Genomic DNA, 20,741 nt, shown 5'->3' with positions numbered 1-20,741 from the left:
TCTTTAAGTGCAAATCCAGAAGTAATACAATTGAGCCTGTCCTGTGTCAGGATGAAAAATGGCCTTTGTGATTCCCATTTTCCCTTGATTTTCTATCATTTTAAAATATTTTCTCAGTGCACCTCAGTTTTTCACTCTGTTGCCTGTGTGGTAAGACACATTATTGATGTGCTTTGGAAAAATTAATGTTCTGTGTTTGTTATGACTGACAGGACTGATAATAGCTGTGGTACAGCTGATGGCACAGATCAAGAACAGGAAAGGAACAAACTGAAAGGATTCAGGACGTTGACTGCTTTGAAGGCAATAGGAAATAATAATAGTTTAGCTGGGTGGAAAGTCAGTCACTTTTCACATTCTCACTTTTTAAAGTAAAATGAAGCATGAGAAGGCAGCTGCAATAAAATGGAAGCTAAACTGAAGCTTTATTTCTATTTGGTCAATAAGGACAGATGTCACTGAAGGAGTGGAGTAACTGGCAGCTTTCCCTTCTGGACTAGAAAACATCATCTCTGGAGCAAGAACAGGAATGTGAGAAATTTATAAGCTTCCTCTCATTTGAGGTTTCTAGACAAAAGTTTCACATATCCCCAGCTGGTAGTTGGGAAGTAGCTTGTATACCTGAATGCTGTCATGGTAATGAAGCACACTGCTTCCAAGCCATGTGATTGGCTGGTTTTGTCCTGTAGGAAATGAACTTACATGATGACTTCCAGTAACTTCTACTTGGGCACTGAAGAGTTTAAAGTCTGTGGATCAGAGATGAAATTCTGACAAAGGAAGGAGAAGAAGGAGGAAGCAAAGAGGAAGCAGGACATTCTTTCTGGATTGAAAGGAGGGGTTAAGGCACTATCGATCTTTCCAGTGAAGAAAGAGAGCAACAAACGTAACTCTCAGATCCTCAACGGTGTTAGTGACAACTTTTTAGCCAGCAATTGTCTAAGGGGTCACCAGGCTACTCCTACTGTTTGCTACCTAGCTTTCTGGTGAAAAAATTAGTTCTATTGGAAACTGAAAACTTTCCCTAAGCTCTTGCGCACACTCTTCTGCTATTTCCACTGAGGTGTCGATGGGTCTGGATTCCATTTTAAAACGCTCTGGGAGCTAGCACCTACTATTTTTAATGTGCCTCTGGAGAACCATCTGTCAATGCGTGCATGTGTGGTCCTATATCAGCAAAGAGAAAGAAGACATTACTACTATCAGAAAAGTTTATTAAAAGGCCATAAATACAGGCTCAAGTGTATGAAAGATTCCCTGTGAAACAATGGCCAAGCAGGCCTAGAATGCCTCTAGTGCCTAATGACTTTAAGAAAACAATGTATCCCAGGGAGACTAAAAACAGATACAAGCCTTTGAAGTGAAAAGGAATCGTAGGAAAGTATCATTTGTTTGCACAGTTAAATTCATCTAGCTCATCAAATCCCCTTAAAAAAAATCAGAGTAAAATTTCATGCCTCTGTGTGGTGCTGTCACATTGTAAATTTTACAGATTCATGCAAACACAAGTCACTTCTTATTCTAATGTTTCATCTTAAAGAACCAAACTTCATTATGATAATATTGGTTTTATTCTGACTACTCACTTCTTATTGCTGATTAAACAGTTAAGGAAAAACTTGCCTCAATTTACTACTGCTGTGATTTCTGTTTAACAAATAATGCTAGGCACTCAGTATTTGAAGAAGGAGAGACAAATGGCCTGGTTGAGCTTATCTTCTCAAATTCAAAGTTTCAGATTTCATCATTTTCACAATTCCACAATCAATTTGTCATTTAATAGCTAGATTATTTTTTGATAAGATGCTATAAAATGCATTTTTAACTCACATGTTAAGTCAATTGTGATTAAAAACAGTAAAAAATGAAAATAAAAGTGTTTATTCTATACCATGGGCAAAATGATTTGACAGTCTTTGTCAGTTCCTATTGGCAAAACCTGGAACCACAGAAATTTCTATCATCATAACAACTTTTTGGCAGCTCCAGTGAAAACAATCAAGACCAGAATGATCTTTGCTCTGTAAGTTATCTAACTCTGTTTCACAGCTCTGATTCTCTTCATGTCAGGGCTGTAATATTTTCTTACTACATAGTAAGATCCTCATTCATCCCTGTTTTATTACATACATAATAGGGCACTTAAGTATTTGGCATCCTATTGCAATAAGGTAACTTTTCATGTATAAAAAAGACTTTTTTATTTTTTTTAGTGTATATAATTACAGGAAAAGAAAAAATATTTCTTGAACTTAGATATGTGAGTAAAAGAGAGGTGGATGGCAGCATAATAACCCTTAAGTAACCCCATGAAAGAAAAAAGGTAAAAGGGAGTGTTTAGAGCAAAGAAGTAGCATAAGGGAAAATAATATTTTTTTATTAAAACATCATCAAACTTGAGAAAAAACATTAGACTTTTTTAAAATATTATTTGAAATTACAAAAAAAAAAAAATCAAGAAGCTCTTACAATACAGCTAATCCTGCATTTCTGAGGTGCCTTTCCATATGTGTACCTTTGCAGGTTGTATAAATGTGAATGAATAAAGTCTTAAAGCCCTTATAAACTAAGATAAGGAGATGCTGTCATTTCCATTTTACAGAAGAAGAAGGAGACAAAAAGAAATTAGGTGAAGCTATGGACTCAATTAACAGTAGCATAACCTTCAACATTCTGCTTCTGCGCTCATGTGACACCTCTACCTGTCAAGGGTAGCATGCAGTGTTAGGAGACATGTCAGCAGCAATTATGTCAGGACAGGAGTCAGCACAATTTAGTAGATAGTTTGGCAGATAGGAATATCCCCAAAGAGAAAAAAGTCTATAGCAGAGCAAAAGTTTAAAGGTAAAGAGACAGCTTTGAAGATGAATTCTGGAGAAGAAAATGAGGGATGAGGGATATCTAACATCATGAAAATGGACAAGGCAATGCACAACAGGATTTGCTGAAGGGGAGGAAGGGATGTGGTAGGTATTTACTGGCAGGGAAGGATCTGGCAAAGTCAAGAGATGGGCAGAGAAGAAATGGAAGTGTTAGAGCAAAATAAGAAAAAGAGGGAAATAAAATCTTAGGGAGGACAGAGGAAGCAGAGATTATTAGAGGGATTACAGGAAGGGCTAGGAAATATATCTGTGAAATAATAAACAGGCAGTCTAAGGCACTTGAAATAAATCTTGAAGTAAACTTTCACCAATTTAGCTGATTTCTTTTTCCTTTACTGAGGATGCACTTTATGCAGTAGGATGTCAGAAGATAATTCAGTTGCTGTTTGCACAGTGCTAAGAGCAAGCACAGTACTTGAAAGAAGAAATACAAATCTGGAAAAAAAATATCACCAGCTAGAGGACTCATTCACCACTGGCAAGACAGATCCTTTAACCGCAATCCAAGAGGTCTGTACCAGAGTGATCCTAGTGCAAGATGACAGTATTAGGGGGGATGGGTGGAAGGAACATATAAGGTGACATTGGTGATACATATCTAAAGGACGACTGATTAAGATGGCTATTACAAGATTAATACAGAAAGATCGTGAGTGTGTCTGTAGTAACTAAAGAAGAGGAGATAAAAGCTATGATTCTGTAGCCTCGCAACTTGTATTTTTTCTAATCTATTTAAGCTTTCTATGAAAACCCCAATATATTAAAGCAGAAAAAAATCCACTTTTATTCCATTCACTTGTCACAGGGAAAAAGAAAGTTCTCAGATGTGTGTAAATATTGACATACTTAGGGAAAAAATGTTCCACCAGGAGCATGTGGTGCTCAGTAGCTTCAGGCAAAGTGGTAAATATACCTGTAAGAAACTAATTTGGCATCAGAGGTTTCAGAAAACCACTTGTCACCAAACTGGAGAGGCACAGATTTGACAGATGTACCACGCAGTGGATAAGGAATTGGCTGAATCACACATTCAGAGTTGTCATCAATGGCTAAAGGTCTAAGTGGAGACCAGCGACAAGTGATGTTCTTCAGGTTGACCGGAACCTGACAGGTTCCTCAGGTTCCAGTATTGGGACTGGTGCTGTTTAACATATTTTTGGTGACATGGACAGTGGGATTGAGTCAGCAAGTTTGCCGACAACTCCAAGCTGTGTGGTTAAGTCAACATGCTGGAGGGAAGAGATGTCATCCAGAGTGACTTTGACAGGCTTGAGAGGTGGGCCTGTGCCAACCTCATGAAGGCCAACTGCAAGGTCCTGCACCTGGGTAGGGACAATCTCAAGAAAAAAGACAGGCTGGGAGGAAAATGGATTGAAAGCAGCTCTGAGGAGAAAGAACTGGGGGTGTTGGTTGGTGAGAAGATCAGCATGAGCCGACAGTGTGGGCTTTTAGCCCAGAAAGCCAGGCATATGCTCAGCTGCATTAAAAAGACTATGGCCAGCAGGTCAAGGGGGAGATTCTCCCTCTCTGCTCTGCTCTCGTGAGACCCCACCTGGAATACTGTGTTCAGCTTGTGTCACTACAAGTGCCTGCAATGACAGGCCAAGGGGGGATGGCCTTAAACTGAAAGAGGGTAGATTTAGATTAGAAATTCTTTACTGTGAGTGTGCTGAGTCACTGTCACAGGTTGCCCATGGAAGTTGTGGCTGCCCCATCCCTGGCAGTGTTCAAGGCCAGGGGCTTTGAGCTGGATGGGGCTTTGAGCAACCTGATGTAGTGGAAGGTTGTAGTGGCAGGGTTTTGTAACTAGATGATCTTTAAGGTCCCTTCCAACCCAAACTCTGCTATGATTCTGTGATTCTTTAAATACCTCCCATTTTTCATATTTAACCATCGTATACAAAAATCAGGGCTACTGTATTTAAGGTGGATGAATTATGAATTTCTAAATTTAAGAATAACCAAACAATGTTGCAATGAAAACATTCTAAGCAGTCAAATGATAACTTATTGCTTCCAGACTGGGGTTCACTAAGGTCAGCTTCTGTTGCAATGCTAGGTTTTATGCCTAGTGTTGCATATGAAGGCAAACAGACTGCGGGGAGATTTAAAAGTTGAAACCAATGAGACAGGGCAGTTAGCCATTGCTTTGTGCCACATTTGTGTCTGCTTTATGCAAAATAAAAGTTTCACTTACATTTCTGGCACTTTCTTCTTCTTAAAGAAATACAAGGCAGCAGCTGTAATTTTAATCAGCAAGAAACCAATACCCAACCCAATCCAAATATCTGTAAAATCAGAGAAATCAAAGACAGAAATAAGTACAATGAAACAGCCAAAGAATGAATTGAAAGATATTTCTTTCTTACAGACCCACCATTTTGAAGGAGACTTGAAGTTGGAGGCTGAAGAGGCTTAGCACTTTTGTGGCAACGGTTTCCTTTCCATTCTTTTTCACATCTGTGAATAAAACAACAGTTTTTGAAAAGGGGAGAAGCAAAGAATGTAAACACTGACAAGCACACAAGAAATGCAAATCCTTTTGAACACTTTTGCCAGGGACTAAAGATCACCCAAGAATCACAAACAGCAGCATCAAATTTAATAGAATAAAATATAAGTGAGAAATACACAAACACACACACCAAAAAAAAAAAAGAAAAAAAGAAAAGAAAAAGAAAACGAAACAAAGTGCAAAGATTAGAATTGCATACCTTCTGCATGTGTCATCGTATTATTTCCCCACAGCAAAAGAAATCTAACTAATCTCCTTGTTATCCCCCACGTGAGGGTTAAACACGTTTCTGAGCTGAGGATCTGGGACCCTAATGTAGAGAAAGATACTTGAATAGAGATGAGAAAGATGTTTTGCTTCCCCACCTAATCAGTCTCTCCTGTTTTTCTGTTTTCTTTTTAAAATGATACGCCTTCAATAAATGCCTCTTCAAAACCAAGGCACTACATTTGAGCTAACAACTGCAGCCATGTCAAATTATTCTACATTTTGTGTTTGGTTCAAATCCAAGCTTGATTTGAAGTAACAAAAAATGCAACCAATCTGACACAAACTTTGATTTTTAGTTTACATTTGTTGCTTAACACTTAATCGCAATCACCAAATAAGTGTATATTATTTCTCACTTTAATTTGCCTGAATTTAGTTTTTTGATGTGCTTCATCAGAATGAAGGACCCCCAGGCAAGGGTAGGCTGCCTCTGCTGAGACAGGTGAGTCTACCCCAGGGCTTCTCAAAGTGGCTGTAGGCATCTACATTTACAAACCCTAAATGATGACTACTGTAAGGGGTTGTTAAGAGATAGCTACATATAGACATCTAAATTTCAGGCTCCCCACCTGATGAGCTGAACCCTACCCTGAGTGTCACATTGGAATGACTTCTACCAACATTTCAATTATCTGCATGGCTGGTGGTTTATGAGCTTCATAAATTTTCAACATTTTTTAAAAAAAGAAACATCAGAAAGAAGTGATGGTAGTAATCCAGTTTCAGTCCTACTAATGTCAAATGAATAGGAAATCAATTTTACTTTTTATGATTTCTCTCTTTAGTTTCACAAACTATTAATGTGGGGTGAATTGTGTATTGAGTTTTCTTCTCATTGTAGCATCAACGTTTTTATCATAGTCACCAATTTTTATAAAGTAATTTCTAGTTTGTAATTGTGGTTTCCTCTCCTGCCCTTAAATGTATAATACAGAATATCACATATACACAATTCAATCTTTATATTCAGGGTATTTTATTGGAATGTGTGAGAAAGAACTGCATGTTGTTTGTCATGACTTAGCACGCGATATTGCCTATGTGCATCATCCTGGCAGATTCATACTCAGTTAACTGTGGCACTCTGGAGGGAGAGGAGTATTACTTTTTCCCAGAAAATGACTGAGCATGGTAGATGTAGGAAGAGAAAGGGTAGGATTATAGGAACAGCAAGTACCTGTCTGCAGCCTCAGTGAAATTTAAGAGAATCCTGAAAGGATCAGGGCATGTTGGAAAGCAGATCTATACCCCAGTCTCAGACATGACAAGAGGAAGGTGACTTCACTCAAGAGCAGAAGTAGCTGATGTGGGATTTGTTGCAACTCTGCAGACCACTGAAAAATTGTGGGCAGAGATCATGGCAGGAGGAAAGTACTGGCCCTATTTGAACACAGTGTGCAGAGAGATTTATTTAACCTTTAAATTGTTTTACTCCACAGACCTGAGTTTTCTTTGGTTAAAGGTTTACCTTGTTCAAGGTTAGGAATTGGTATATTAATGAATCCCAGCTTTAGAGACTGGAGGCAGTAGCATATTCCAACACGCTCATTTTAAAGATAAAGTAGCGCAATTTAAGCTGACAGCTCTGGCTGAGCTGGAGACCCATTGTATTCAGTGATTGAAGATACCTGGTCCCTTCAGTCCTCCTTTTTCTTTGGCATACTACAAAAAAACCCTTGTTATTCATAAGCTGTTCTTTTATGCAGACTGAGGATTTTATACAAAAGTCAAATTGCAGTTGGGCTCATACCAAGCCCTGTGGATCAATGTAGAAACATTGCAGTCTGATGGTAATCACCCATCAAAATAATTTTCTGATTGCTCTTGATTGTATAATTTCTTTTCACCCCATTTGCACATTTTTTGTTGAGCTGGATATGCTTTTAACCAAAATTGCCCTCTTTCTTGTCACTGCAGAGCTTACTTAACTGTAAAAGAAAGAATAAGAAAACAGATTTGCAGCTGTGCGCAAGCACTAGTCATACACAGCGAGAGAGGTGCCATCTGCTGCTCTGGAACCATTGGGGCATAGATCGCCTCGGGGCTGCAAAGAAGTAGTTCTCATAAAGCAAATGTGTGTACTGGTAAAAGTGTAGCAAAGTCCTACTCCCAGAAATAACTATACATATCTTCATATGCTATGTTTCCATTTATTGATGAATTATTTCCACATATTCATGCTGTGTTTAAATTATGGATAAAAAAGTTATGCACCTTTTAGTCGTACAGATAACTAGTTTGTCTTCTTATACGTACATACATACAGGTTTTATAATCAACTACTAACTCCCTCAGGCTGGCCATTTATTCACTTCCAAATCTCTGAATATCAACAGTATTGTTTTATGCTACATGACACACACCACTTAGGAATCTGTTGTAAAGAGATAAAAAATGGATTAAGACAGAGCAAAGATAGCATCTCTGAAACTTAGGGCAAGTGATTAGGACAAATTCAGAAACAAGTAAGTGTGAAAAAATATTTTAAAGCATGAAGTATGGGGACTGTTTATAGGGAGAGGAAGGAGGCAAAGCTAAAAAGATGAAGTTGGTAAAGACAACACAGCTAATTCTCGAAGACCAGGATGGAAAAGGAGTGCTAAACAACAAAAACTTGAAAAGTGAGTATATCAGTCAGTTAAGTACTCCCACTTGTATCTTCATACATTGATTTATTTGTCCATTTTTATCTCTGGCAGGGGAATTTAGCAATCATCCCTACCACTGAGGTAAAATACAAGACTATCAGAAAAATCTGGGTTATAATTTGGAGAGTCATTTAGCTCTTCCTAAGGTTTTGCTGTTCATTAGTTACAAATTGCTGTCTTCTCAAGTAAAAAAATAAAAGAACAAGAGAAAAAGCTTACAGCTAGCTAAGAAGCCTTCAGCTTTCAGTGAGGCTTAAAGTGAAGCATGGGAAAATTGTTCATTAATGTCTTTAGCTCTCAGATGATACAAGAGCTGCCTCTGGCTTTTACCGAAGCCAAGCATTTCTGTGCCCAGAATAGAGAGAAACTTGTCTTAAATATCAAAAACATTCTTGTTTTATAGATGTTGAAGAAGATTTTGATCCTTTTATATCTGTCTTCTGTAGAAACACGAGCTGGCTGCAGTGATAGTTGTGGTGGAGAAATCACTAACTTGGAAAAAGAGAATAGAATGAGGTTTTTAACTGAACTGGTATCTGTCAGTAACAGATTCGAGAAGACAAAAGTTCTAGGCTATTTATTTAAAATAAAATATATCTAATTCTAGACAAGCTACTCCAGTTATTTCACTCCATTGTAAAAAATCCTCATGGTCTTCTATAGGACATTTGAAAGTTTGGTAAGAAATACAGAAGATTTTACAGGTCTAAAAATGCTATGCCACTATATATAATTTTATATTAAACTAAATCCAAGAAATGTTGCAGGCCATAACCAACTAATCAAATTATTTTTGAAGCTAAACAAAACTTATACAACAAAACAGAGAACCTATTGTCCTTAAAGTATGAGATAAACGTACCCACTTCTCTTAGTCTGACTCTTTGCAGCCTTCTACCTGTGCACTCCTTTGCAATTGTGTGAGGTTGGTGTTGAAATGATATTCTTTTCATCTAGTGACATTTCCCGTATACTGCACTCTGTTCAATACATGTTGGACTAGGTGGTTCATAAGAAAACAGAAGTGTCACATCAAGGAATAAAATAAAAATATCGGAAAAAAAGGTGGGAAAGACAAGTTCCAAATGAAACATGGTATCAGTTCATAGTGCTTTTGAGAAAGTGGTTTTGGTTTTTTGATGGAATATGTTTTCTTAGCTGTTTGCACTGAGGACGCAGAAGACATATTCTTGTGCTTTTGCAATCTCAGTAGTACAGTCTCAAGCCCAAGACTTGGTCCTTTGCCTGTTACTGCAAAACTATAAGCGTAATAATACCAGGCAGCTTTGCAGGAAATGAAATAAAACTTCACCTTTCTACTGTGCTTGACACATACAATTCTGAAGTGAGCTTTAATTACTCTAACAGCTCCAGGTAGGTCAGAGCAGCCTGTGGTATGCACCTGAGAGGTGCTCCAGTTAATGAAGGAGAACACTCTTAACTACCTACCAACTGCTGTGCATGGACTGTACTTACAGTGCCTTACATTCAGATGGCAAGCAGATGAGGTGCTTCTTCAAAGCTGCTATTAGCTTTTTCTCTGATGAGAGCAGCTGGGGGATACGCAAGTGCTGATGTGGTGGAAGGACCTTACAGAGGGTAGATCATCCATATCTTCTGGGCAATGTGTTAAATCTACATTAGCAGGGTAATGGGAATTTTGAAGAGCTTCCTTAATAATTCTTTCCTGCTATTTTATTTTTAAGACAGACAGTTCTGAATTTATCTTTTGAGCTGTGAGTCTGAAGTTTCACGTTATTTATGTACAATTAATTTTCTTGGACTGATTACATCTTAACTAATTAAAATTATTAATTTATTTAATTTAAATTTAATTTAATTTAATTTAATTTAATTTAATTTAATTTAATTATTTAATTTTAATTAAAATGCCACATTTTACATGCGTCTTAAACTTATCTGAAACACATAGATGGCCACTGCAACCCATTCAAACAGGAAGCTCCTCTTAACTGAAACAGGAGGAGCAAGAGAGAAAGATGAAATAGCCCTTGAATACTTCCATCCCAGTGCACATACCAATCTCTCCTTCCTGACGAAATATCTTCTGCTATTAGCAAGTCCTTATGTGAAAGTCACCCTGGAAGGGAGAATGTTAACCCTCCAAATTTACTTCTAGGATTCCAACTCATTATTTCCTAATATAGATAATGGTAATGGAGAGGAATGAATTTAGCATTGCCTGTGTTGCTGTATTCAGTGCCTGCTGTTATGGCTCTTCTCACTCAGAACAAAAATAAAACCAGACAAGTTGTCTGTTGTTTTTGATGTTCATTCAAGACAGGTTTGATTTACACAATCATGTCTGGCTGATAGACTGCTGCATTTCAGAATATTAAAGCACATCTCTTTTTCTTATTTTTATTTGAAACATTTGTCATACAGAAAACCTAATCTCTATGTCAGTTGTACATTCAGAATAACCAACAGCCAGCTAGGTATTTATTATGCATGGTATTAGTAGTATGTAAAAATAGGCAGTAATATGTGGATGTTTGTAGTTATATTTTCCTGCGAGTATGACTCTACACTTTGTAGTGTACTTTACAGATTGTACTTATGAATCTGCCGCAATATACCAAGCCAGTATCTTCTAGGTGAACCCAGATTTGCCATTGCTGTGTTTATAATGCATTTGCTGTGTTTATAATGCATTTGCTATGTTTATAATACATTTTCTGTGCATATAATACATTACATAGAGGTCATTACACATGAGTGCTGACATTATTCAGGAGTTGTGCCATATCTAGTGAAGTGCAGGCTACTCCAGGAGCGCTGACAGAGGAGACAGGGGAAAAAAAACAATAAACCCACACTTAGCTCCTTACAGAAAACAGAGAATTTACATCCATGTGTTATATCAGTGTAGAAAAAGTTTCTGTACCCCTTAGCCTTTGCAGTCAATGCTATGTGAAATAAGCTTCACTAGACACTAGAGGATGATGAATACAGCAACTCTTCATTGCATTATAGGGAAAAAGAAACCTCTACTTCTGCAATGTAGTTAGCCATTTGCACTCTAGTTATTATTAGCAATGGACTAAAAAAAAAAAATCATACTCTGATTAGTCTTTATTGCTGAATCAAAATATATAAAATTCCAGTACTGAATGTTGCATGAATGGTCTCTGGAGATACCATACTTATGATGTTTGTAGCCTCTTGCCTACTGAATGTAGCAGGAATTAGGATCCACATTATTCTGTTCGTGGTTAAGCTCACAGATGAGGGACAAGGAGAAACCTCTTTTGGAAAAGACAGATGAAGCGGATGGTAACCTTGAATTGTCCAGAAGCTGTAGCATGTAAATAAGGACACATTAACTCACTGGGAGTCAGATGTTGTGTGAAGCACTGTGTGCAGTTCTCATCATTCCTATTCAGGAAGATGAAACAAGACAGGGGAGGACTGCTAAGGATGAGCAGAAAAATAGAAAGTCTTTCTCACAAGAAGATTCCAAGAGTTCAGTTTGTTCAGTCTACTGAAAGAAAAGCTGAAAGGCATATGGCTTTTTTCTAGAAACGCTTTCGAGGATAAACAACAGAGGTATTGAGGGACTTTTTCGGGTAATGGAGGATATTGGCACAAGCACAAATGAGTATAAGCTAGCTATGAATAAATTTATGAGGTAATTTTTAGAAAGTATACAAACAGAGAAGCAAGGCTTTTATCCTTCCTGCATTTCTCCTAGCATGCTGCTTCAGAAGAGTCAGTTGGTGTCCTCCATACATGGTACCACATACTTCAAATATCCCCAGATGCTGGAAACTCCCAGTAGCACAGCAAGGTAGAGAGGAATATGCAAGCCAAGAATTCCCCATAATTAGTCAACTAACTAAACTTCTGAATAGAATTGTATAATTGTGACTGTGTGTGATAACAAGGGCCTAGATTTGAGGACCCAGATATAGCTTCTATTCTGAAAACTGCTAAAATTCATAACTGGCAAATATAAAGGGATCAGCATGAGACAGTAATATGAGGTATAAACAGATTCCAAATGAAACGTAAGTATTCTGAGAAAAGATCAGTGCTTCCTCATAGATTATTCAATGAAAGTAACTGCTCACTTTGTATAATAAAAGCATGCACTATGCATAAAGAATAAGACAGAAGGCATTAGAGATTACAATCTCTAATCTCTAGTGATTAAAATCATATAGAAGAGATGGAAAATATCAGATTTAATTTATATAGAAGATGAGTGGGAGCAGTTATGCTGAAATACAAAATGATGTAGGGTAAATGGAAGAAAAAATGTGTGTTTCTGTTTATCTTCTAGAATGTTCAATCAAACTGAAAGGAAATATATCTTAAACTAATAATAAAGAAGCTATTTGTCACACAGTGCTTAACTGACCTGGGGAAGTCCTTGCAATAACATGCTGAGAAGCCAAGAACTTAATGATATGTACTAGAAAGAGCTCCTTAACACAGAGAATAAAACTCTCTAGAGATTGCAGAGCTTAAAGTGCTAACTGATGGCAATTTGGAAGAAAATTTATTGACATCAGCATTTTCGACATGTGTCTTCTGGTTTCTTTTCTCCCAGCTTGTGCTGGGAGCTATTCAGCATGACACACTGTGATTACTCATTTCTCTTATAGCCACAATGAGAGGTTTTAATTACAGCCTGTGTTGAATAAGAAAAGGTAACTGTTAGAAAAAAGGACTCAGTCAGTATATCTAACTGATTTCTATATAGATATAGTGAAGTTATGCTGACCAGTTTTAAAGGTTTAGAGTGGGACTTTCTAACATTGACTACCTGAAAAGGTGGGTATCTAGACAGTCTGGACAAGCTTACACTATGTGAAATAAAGAGACAAATTCTAGTCTGGGTGTTTTATCACTGATTATAACAATGTCATGATCACTAGTTCAGGTTATGTAGGTGCATTTAGGTGTTACGCAGCTAGGCAAGGGAACAACACCTTAATGCCTGCAGTTAAATGTTTAAACAGAAAACAAGCAGCGACTGATGGTCAGAGTAGGAGCATGAGGGTGAGCTTTGTATCATGGACAGCTTGTAAGTGACATACTGTTAGATCCAGGCAAACTATTTATTAAAGGGGGAAGGGTAAATACCATCTCTAGCTTGTCATTTTAAATAGAGATTATTGGAAAATTTCAGAACAAATATTTCTTCACTGACATTGGTTGACACAAAAAAGCTCACATATTAAAGCTCGTATCAGTGAATTTGAATTAAAGAAATTCTGTCAGTGTGTGAAACCTGCCTTATCTGCCTGATTTCTTGTCTGGCTTCTTCCCTAAAAAACTTCAGGACTAACCCCACTAACCCCAGATTTTGAAGTTACTCTGCTGAGAATTCCAGTGTTTTGAAAAACAAACCGTTTTATGGCTTTTCTAAAATTCTTCCTGTTTAAAATTGTTGTGATAGTCCAGTACATTACCTTTTTTTCTTCCACTGTATCTTATCTATCATAAGGAAATGCAGAGCTCTGTGGAAATTGTTTATTGTCTTTTGCTTTTGTGCCTTTACTCTTCAATGAAATAGGCTCCAGCAGAATTCTTTGAGGGTAGGTATGTAGCATACACTCTATTTTATGGCAGATTCATTCAGCTACAGGAATGAAGCGGAAGTATGTGTTCACAGCACGTGGTCAGACTTGACCATCAGGCATTTCAAACAGTTACATTTGGTTTTATGCTATTTTTCCCCACCTTCTTAAATAATTGTTTTCAGGTAATAGATTTTCCACTATCATAAAATAGTGGTTAAAGGCCTCATGGACAAATCATGAAGCTACTCTTGGAACTGAAGAGAGGACTTGGTGCTAGATAACAGGGAAATGACTATTCACCTAGTAAAAAAAAAAATAAATTTTTTTTTTTAAAATGGACATTTCTTTAGGATAAAATCAGTATTTCAATGCTACTTTATTCAAAGGTCAAACCATTAGAAAGCATATTGTTTAATTCTAACTGATGCTGACATGAGACCGTCACACAACACAGAAAGAAACAGCTTGAAACAATGTAGTAGGTACATTGATCACTAACTGCTGGAGATCAGAGTTCAAATTACAACTGAATCCTGAGTTTCAGCCCCCCGCTGAGGGCTAAGTCTGGAGTTGTGCTTTGTAAAAAGTAATCATCAGAATATATAACCTTGCCCATAAAAAACTATTAACATTTTCAATGTGGATAACCCAGTGAAAATTAGTAATTTTGTGAGCTAGACTTAAAAGTTGGGATACTGGGAGAGTGGGGCTGGCAGTTTGCTGACTGGGAGAGATCTGGTGCAGATACTCCAAGTAATATGCCTAGCACAGAGAGCATTTCACTAGTGAGAAAATGGAAGTGTCTCCATTTTCTCTTAAAGTAATACAAATTACCATCTATAATATATAGTGAACCTGCTCAAGAAGTCTGATCAGTACAGCTGTATGTGAGCTACCAAAGCAAAGTGAAAAAGTTCACTGAAGAGATACACCTTAGCTTAAATCAGCTTACAGTAATCTTATGTCACTCTGCCTATCCATCTTGTTTACCAGTTCCTTCTTTCTTCCTTCCTTCCTTCCCCACTTCCTCAATTTTACATGCCCTTCTTTCTCTGCCTTGTTGTGGTTCTCTTCCGTCTATTCTTTTCCTCCCTCACTTTTGCTATTTGTGGAACATGCACTTGGAGATTTGCTCTAGAAGACACTCCAAGAGGGGGAAGAACAGAGAGGGAAAGAGAGCAAGGAGAGACAGAGAAACATAAGTACCTAAAAACCAGCTTTTTACATGTTTGTGTCTCAGATAAAGCCCCTAGCTGCAACTGCTAGCAGACTGAATGAAGATGAAGAAGTGACCTGACAGAAAGTCTTGACTGCGCAGCTGTATTGACAGCTGGTAGAAACAGTCTTTAGCTTTCAGAAATGGCACTGATTTAATATTAGGTAAAATTTGGAAATAATGCAATAAAGCATAGAAGAGATATCTAGTTTTAAAATACACCTGTTAATTTCACAGAAAAAAACCCAAACTTTTTTGCTTAAATGACAGTTCTGTTGACAGAACAGATGGGGTTACGGATCAGTAGAAAACCTAATAAAAGATCTGAATATATTTACAGTGGCTGGATTTTTCCACAGAGACTTTCCTTTTCTTGTGTTCTTTTTGCTTTATGTAGGTTTGTTTTTTGAGAGGTGGAGAATTTTAATTTGTTTTTTGTTTTGTTTTATTTTTAAATATTTACTCTTACTGCCTTTAGTCAGACTATAACAGTACTACATATTCACTAGTTTGTTATCAGCATTATAACCAGTTAGGTAAGAAACAATAGGCATTTATTGCAAAATCAGTTTATGTATCTGCTTTTCGCTGCTGTTTGCCCTCTGAATAGCTTTCATATGGATGAATCTGTAATGTCCAGGAGAAATTAGTTTTCGAAAAGCTTGACCAATAGAAAAGTAATTTCTTTTTTTTTGCCTTTCTTCCTCTGCTTTTTCAGCATTGGTCTAGTCTTTTTAACAATTAAAATGGTCTGCTTTAACCTGAGCCTGCCGCCACGGGGCATTGCTCCTGGCAGGTGGATTGTAGTATATATTGGAGATTATAAATCATTTTGACATTCTCAGACAGTCATAAATTTAACTGCTTACGTGGGAGACAACACTGTACAATAACATTTAATGCTGCTGCTTCTCAACATTGTACAAGCTAGGTTCACAAGTACAGACTAAGATTACATCAACATGAATATATTCTTAAAACTTTTCACTTGTACTTTAAAATGTCTGTCTATAAGAAACAAACAAACAAAAAAGCCACAAAACCACTCTTTTTCTTACCCTCCATGTGATACAGGGGCAGTGGTTTACACTCCGTTTGAACCACTCACCCCCCAGAACAGGCTTAAGTTCTGCAATAAATTCTATATATGCCAGCGTGATCCATGGGAAAGAATAATGCTGGGATGTTGTATCTACATATTGCACAGTCCTCTTCTGATATTAGAGATTAATTTCACAGAAGCTTGGGGAATTCACTCTCTAGTTTCTTGCTAATAAGTTAAATTTATGAAATCGTCAGAGAAATGACCTTTAAACAATTTATGAGAACCTAAGACACTTTAGATGCAATAAAAATAATTTCATCACCTTTCTCCCAGCTTCACATTCTGTTAGCGTTGTTATGGTTACAGAGTCAAGACTCGATAATTTAGGAGAGGCTGGAATTAAGGATTCCCATGCAATTTCAATTCAAACCCTCATGGGTGTTCAAGCACAGTATTTGATTGGAAGATCACAAAATCCCTCTACAGCTCCCTCCCTAATCAAAAACTTTCATTCTGCTATTCAGTGCTTAGCTTTGCAATAAGATTATTATCCCAGCATATAGGAGAGGTAATTCACTATGCCAAATGAAAAAACAGGGAAAAAAAAAATGTTATTATGAACAGCTAAACCGTCTCTTCTGTCATCAGCGTTCAAACCTTCAAACTTTTTTACTTAATACTTCTCTAGTAGTTGACATGAAATTTGAACTCCAGGTCCATTCTTGAGAGTTTTATTAGGAAGAATAGATAGCTCTAAATCTGGCTTGTTTGAATAACTTTGATAGAAGAGCTTATTTCAACTGATATACTGGGTATTTTGATAAAGCAAAACCTTTCCCATGGTCTTCAGTGCACCACAGATTGTTAATAATATATGGTGAGCTACAGCTAATGTTAACAGAATTTCTAACAGTATTCCACTCAATAAAGTTGCAGCCAAAGAGTGTGTAATACAGATGTAGAACAGAGAACTATTCCCCTGATGTTAATGATCTGTGCAATCAATCATGGTACTTGAACAATTCAAACCACCTTTTATGCTCCTTTAAGGTGTACCACTTGGCAGAACAAAAACCTAGTTAACCTCCATTGCTGGTCAACAGCACAAACAGACAGCTGTAGCATCCAAAAAATCTGGGAGGCCAAAGAATCCTTGCTATGTTCCGGTTTTCTACTGACAATTTTATGTCAACAGTTGGGATGAGGTGGCAGGGAGCCATGACAAACATTCCATATTAATAAGGGACAGATTTACATTTTGTAAAGGCACAGGATGAAGACTTTATATAACCTGAAGTCAGCTTCTATACAGCTGAAGAACTGATTTTATTAACTTACATCTTCTCTGAATGAGAGGACATTGCACTTTTTCATCTATTTGGAATAAAAAATGTATTTTTTTTTCTGTATGGTTCCTAGCAGATGATTATTTTTACTACTCTTGAAACAGTCTATTGCAAAGCTGGTACAATGCCCTGCCTTTGTTCTTCACTTCAGTAACTGAAAATCAAGACAAGGTATCTTAATAATTTCACAAATATTTTCAAAGAGTTAGAGTGAGAAAGGTATTGCATTACTGCATATCGTATCATGTATGGGAAAGAAATTGATAATAAATCATGATAATTCTGAAATGTATTCTCAAATATGACCTGTTAGCCAACTCTTTTATGTGTAAAATGAGACTAAACTTATTTGTACGTGACAGTTTTCTATCTTTTGAATAAGAACAGACTTGATGTTTTCTACTTTGTTTTTCGTACTAGAAGGGTTTTCTCATAGCAGTACTTTCAAACATGTTACTGTAAAAGCAAGAATAACCTAAAGTTTTATTCTGTTTTTCATGATGTACCTGATGACCTGCGGCTTTACAGGATTGACAGTTTTAACATCTAAAATTGCCTTTTCATTTTTTCTTTCTTTTTTTCTTGTCTTGGGAAGTAATCTGAATTTTAGAGCACAGGAGTCTATGGTAGCTTTTCTTCCGTCTCCAAACTTGTACATTACAACTTTTTTGGTTATGTTGTGCTATTCACCAGAAGTCACCAGCAGGACTGATACTGCATCTGGACCCAGAGTATTAAATCCCACATCATATCTTTATGTTGTGGGCACCAAGTGTATACACAGAGCCATGAAAATAGTGACAGGCCAATGCAAGTCTAACTTGCTGTCCATTCTTGCCGTTTTTTTCACAGGACATGCAATGCTTGCTTTTCATATTGAAAATCTGTGAATCTCAGCCTGTTTCTTTCCAAATGTAAATATGTAGATAGATAGCATATTTGCTTTCAGTGTTATGTTAAGTTCCATTAATCAGTGTGAATAGCTTTGGTTGACCCCTTGGATGGAGGAAGCAGGCTGATCTTTTCCTGAGAAACTACTGAGCAGCTAGAGAAGAGGTAAGGAAGAGAGTGGAGACTGCAGATGAAATCAGACTCAGCACGACAGGATGACACAGCACAGAGCTGCCAGCCTGCGGCTCACAGTAAAAAGACTGAGAAACAACTGAAGGGAGAAAGAGAGAGAGGTGAGATGAAGGGTCTCAGAGACAAGTGGATGCTTCCTCAGGACCAGAGGATGAAGAGCAGACCTTGCAGCCTCTCAGAAAGCGCCCAAGGTAACTGCAACAAGATGGGAAGTGAGGACACATCTATGAGGAAAAGTAGGCAAGGGGATAGCTGTGAGTAAATGCTTTTATATCTATTCTATTTTCCCTAGTCACACTGAGTTTTCTTGATTTAAATAGTATTATAATTCAGATTCCAGTAAAGCTGGCTTTGAGTTTAAAAGCCTTTTTGTGTTCAGCCTGGGTACATCAACTTTTTAGACAGAGCATGTTGCAAATACGTCTTAAGGGATAAAAAAAAGAACAGACAAAAAGCCATGATGATATTATTAGGAAAAAAAAAAAGTGCCAAACTTTTTTTCTTAGCCTGGGTTTGACTGTAGGTCATAAAATCATAGAATCATAGAATAGTTAAGGTTGGAAAGGACCTTAAGATCATCTAGTTCCAACCCCCCTGCCATGGGCAGGGACACCTCACAATAAACCAAGTCACCCAAGGCTCAGTCCAACCTGCCTTGAACACTGCCAGGGAAGGAGCATTCACAACTTCCCTGGGCACCCCATTCCAGTGCCTCACCACCCCATTCCAGTGCCTCACCACCCTCACAGTAAAGAACTTCCTCCTTACATCCAGTCTAAACTTCCCCTGCCTAAGTTTGAACCCATTCCTCTTTGTCCTATCCCTACAGTCCCTAATGAAGAGTTTCTCCCCAGCATCCTTACAGACCCCCTTCAGATACTTCAGATAAAATATTGTAACCTTGGCAGCCACAGAACTAGAGCCACCTTTTGGGGTCCCCAACTTGGGGGTGTGATGATATGGTATGATTTCTAGTAGAAAACACTGGCCCAACTTGCAGCTGCACCTGCAGGTGTTTTCCCATGCACAGGTAGAAGAGGACACAGGCAGCTGCCTAGAAGTGACAGGAACCTGCCTGCTTTCCTTACTTGCTTGCTTGACTGCTTGCTTCATTCCTTCCTTCCTCCTGCTCTCTCCCTTCCCTGCAAATTAGTTGTGAAAAATCTTGTAGTCAGCTCACGCTAGAGGAAATGGAAAATAAAAACAATGTCTATTTTCATCTCTTAGCTTTTATACGGTAAGAAACATTACTAAGCAGGCTAGGAGAAACAATATTCTGCCTGCATTTACATTTCTGTCATATTGCTGCCTTCACCTTGATTTTCAGCTCTTCAGGCAACCTATATCCACTTCTATCATTGACATTGCCCCATTTCACTTATTAACCAAATACATCCCTGTCTTAGTAAAAGGTCTTACAAATGTTTTCAGATTACTCGGAGCTCCACCAGTTTAGAAACACAGCTACATATCCCACAAGAGAGATTATACTCCTACACAGCCTGATCCTTGCACCTCCTTCCAGATTCCTTGTACACCTTGATCTTAGCTGAGCAAGGTGAGTATAGAGGATTCAGCTCTCTGTTCATGTTGACCTGATGAAAGGTTAAATTAACTGACTGGTAAGACAGTGAATAACTTCTATGTGAGAGTAAAAGTTATTTTAAAAGGGTCAGAGAACAAATTTTGTCTCAGACCTCAAGCATATACATGACTGAGGCCCCTGCCAACTCCCTGCCACCCCAGCTTTTTAATGAGCTCTAAAATACTTAACAGAATAGAAAACAAAAATACTGAACTCTAATCTTTAATGCATTAAATTTTTTTTTTTTAAAAGATCTAATTTTTTTTTTCTCATCTTCTTATAACAAAAGTAAGAATTTTAAGTTGTGATACTTAAGGAACAACATTTTGGGATGCTGTACAGCAGTTCTCACATTTGATTCATAAAAATGTTTGTAATATTTTACGAACATACAGATTTTCTCCTTTAGGCAGATAAAGATACGGAAGACTTCTATTACAATTCAGGATCTTTTGCTGAAATATCCAGGAGAGAAAGGAATGTTTATAATCCTCTTTTATGTTTAAAGACTTCCATTGAAAGATGGCAGTTAGATGGGGATATAATCACAAACACTGGGGTGCTAGAATTTGTGAAGATGGAAGAGCAATAGTGCTGTC

At 37.5% G+C, this 20,741-nt stretch overlaps 1 protein-coding gene across 1 annotated transcript in view; it reads right to left on the bottom strand.

The window, feature by feature from the left end:
- MALRD1 (MAM and LDL receptor class A domain containing 1) overlaps positions 1-20,741 on the bottom strand; it is a 247,062-nt gene that overhangs the window by 8,979 nt on the left and 217,342 nt on the right. The window contains exons 37-38 of the mRNA XM_057432747.1: positions 5,260-5,342; positions 5,080-5,170 (exon numbers count right to left, since the gene is read on the bottom strand). Of these exons, the coding sequence (XP_057288730.1) occupies positions 5,080-5,170; positions 5,260-5,342 (174 nt within the window). The remainder of the gene's footprint in view (positions 1-5,079; positions 5,171-5,259; positions 5,343-20,741) is intronic.

The sequence above is a fragment of the Pezoporus wallicus genome, unplaced genomic scaffold (assembly GCF_028554395.1).
Source record: "Pezoporus wallicus isolate ANWC-B61680 ecotype Strahan unplaced genomic scaffold, APGP_CSIRO_Pwel_v1 scaffold_2584, whole genome shotgun sequence".
NCBI classification, from domain to species: Eukaryota; Metazoa; Chordata; class Aves; order Psittaciformes; family Psittacidae; genus Pezoporus; species Pezoporus wallicus.
The sequence above is the reverse complement of the archived record's forward strand: the minus strand, read 5'-3'. Positions and strand labels throughout refer to the sequence as shown.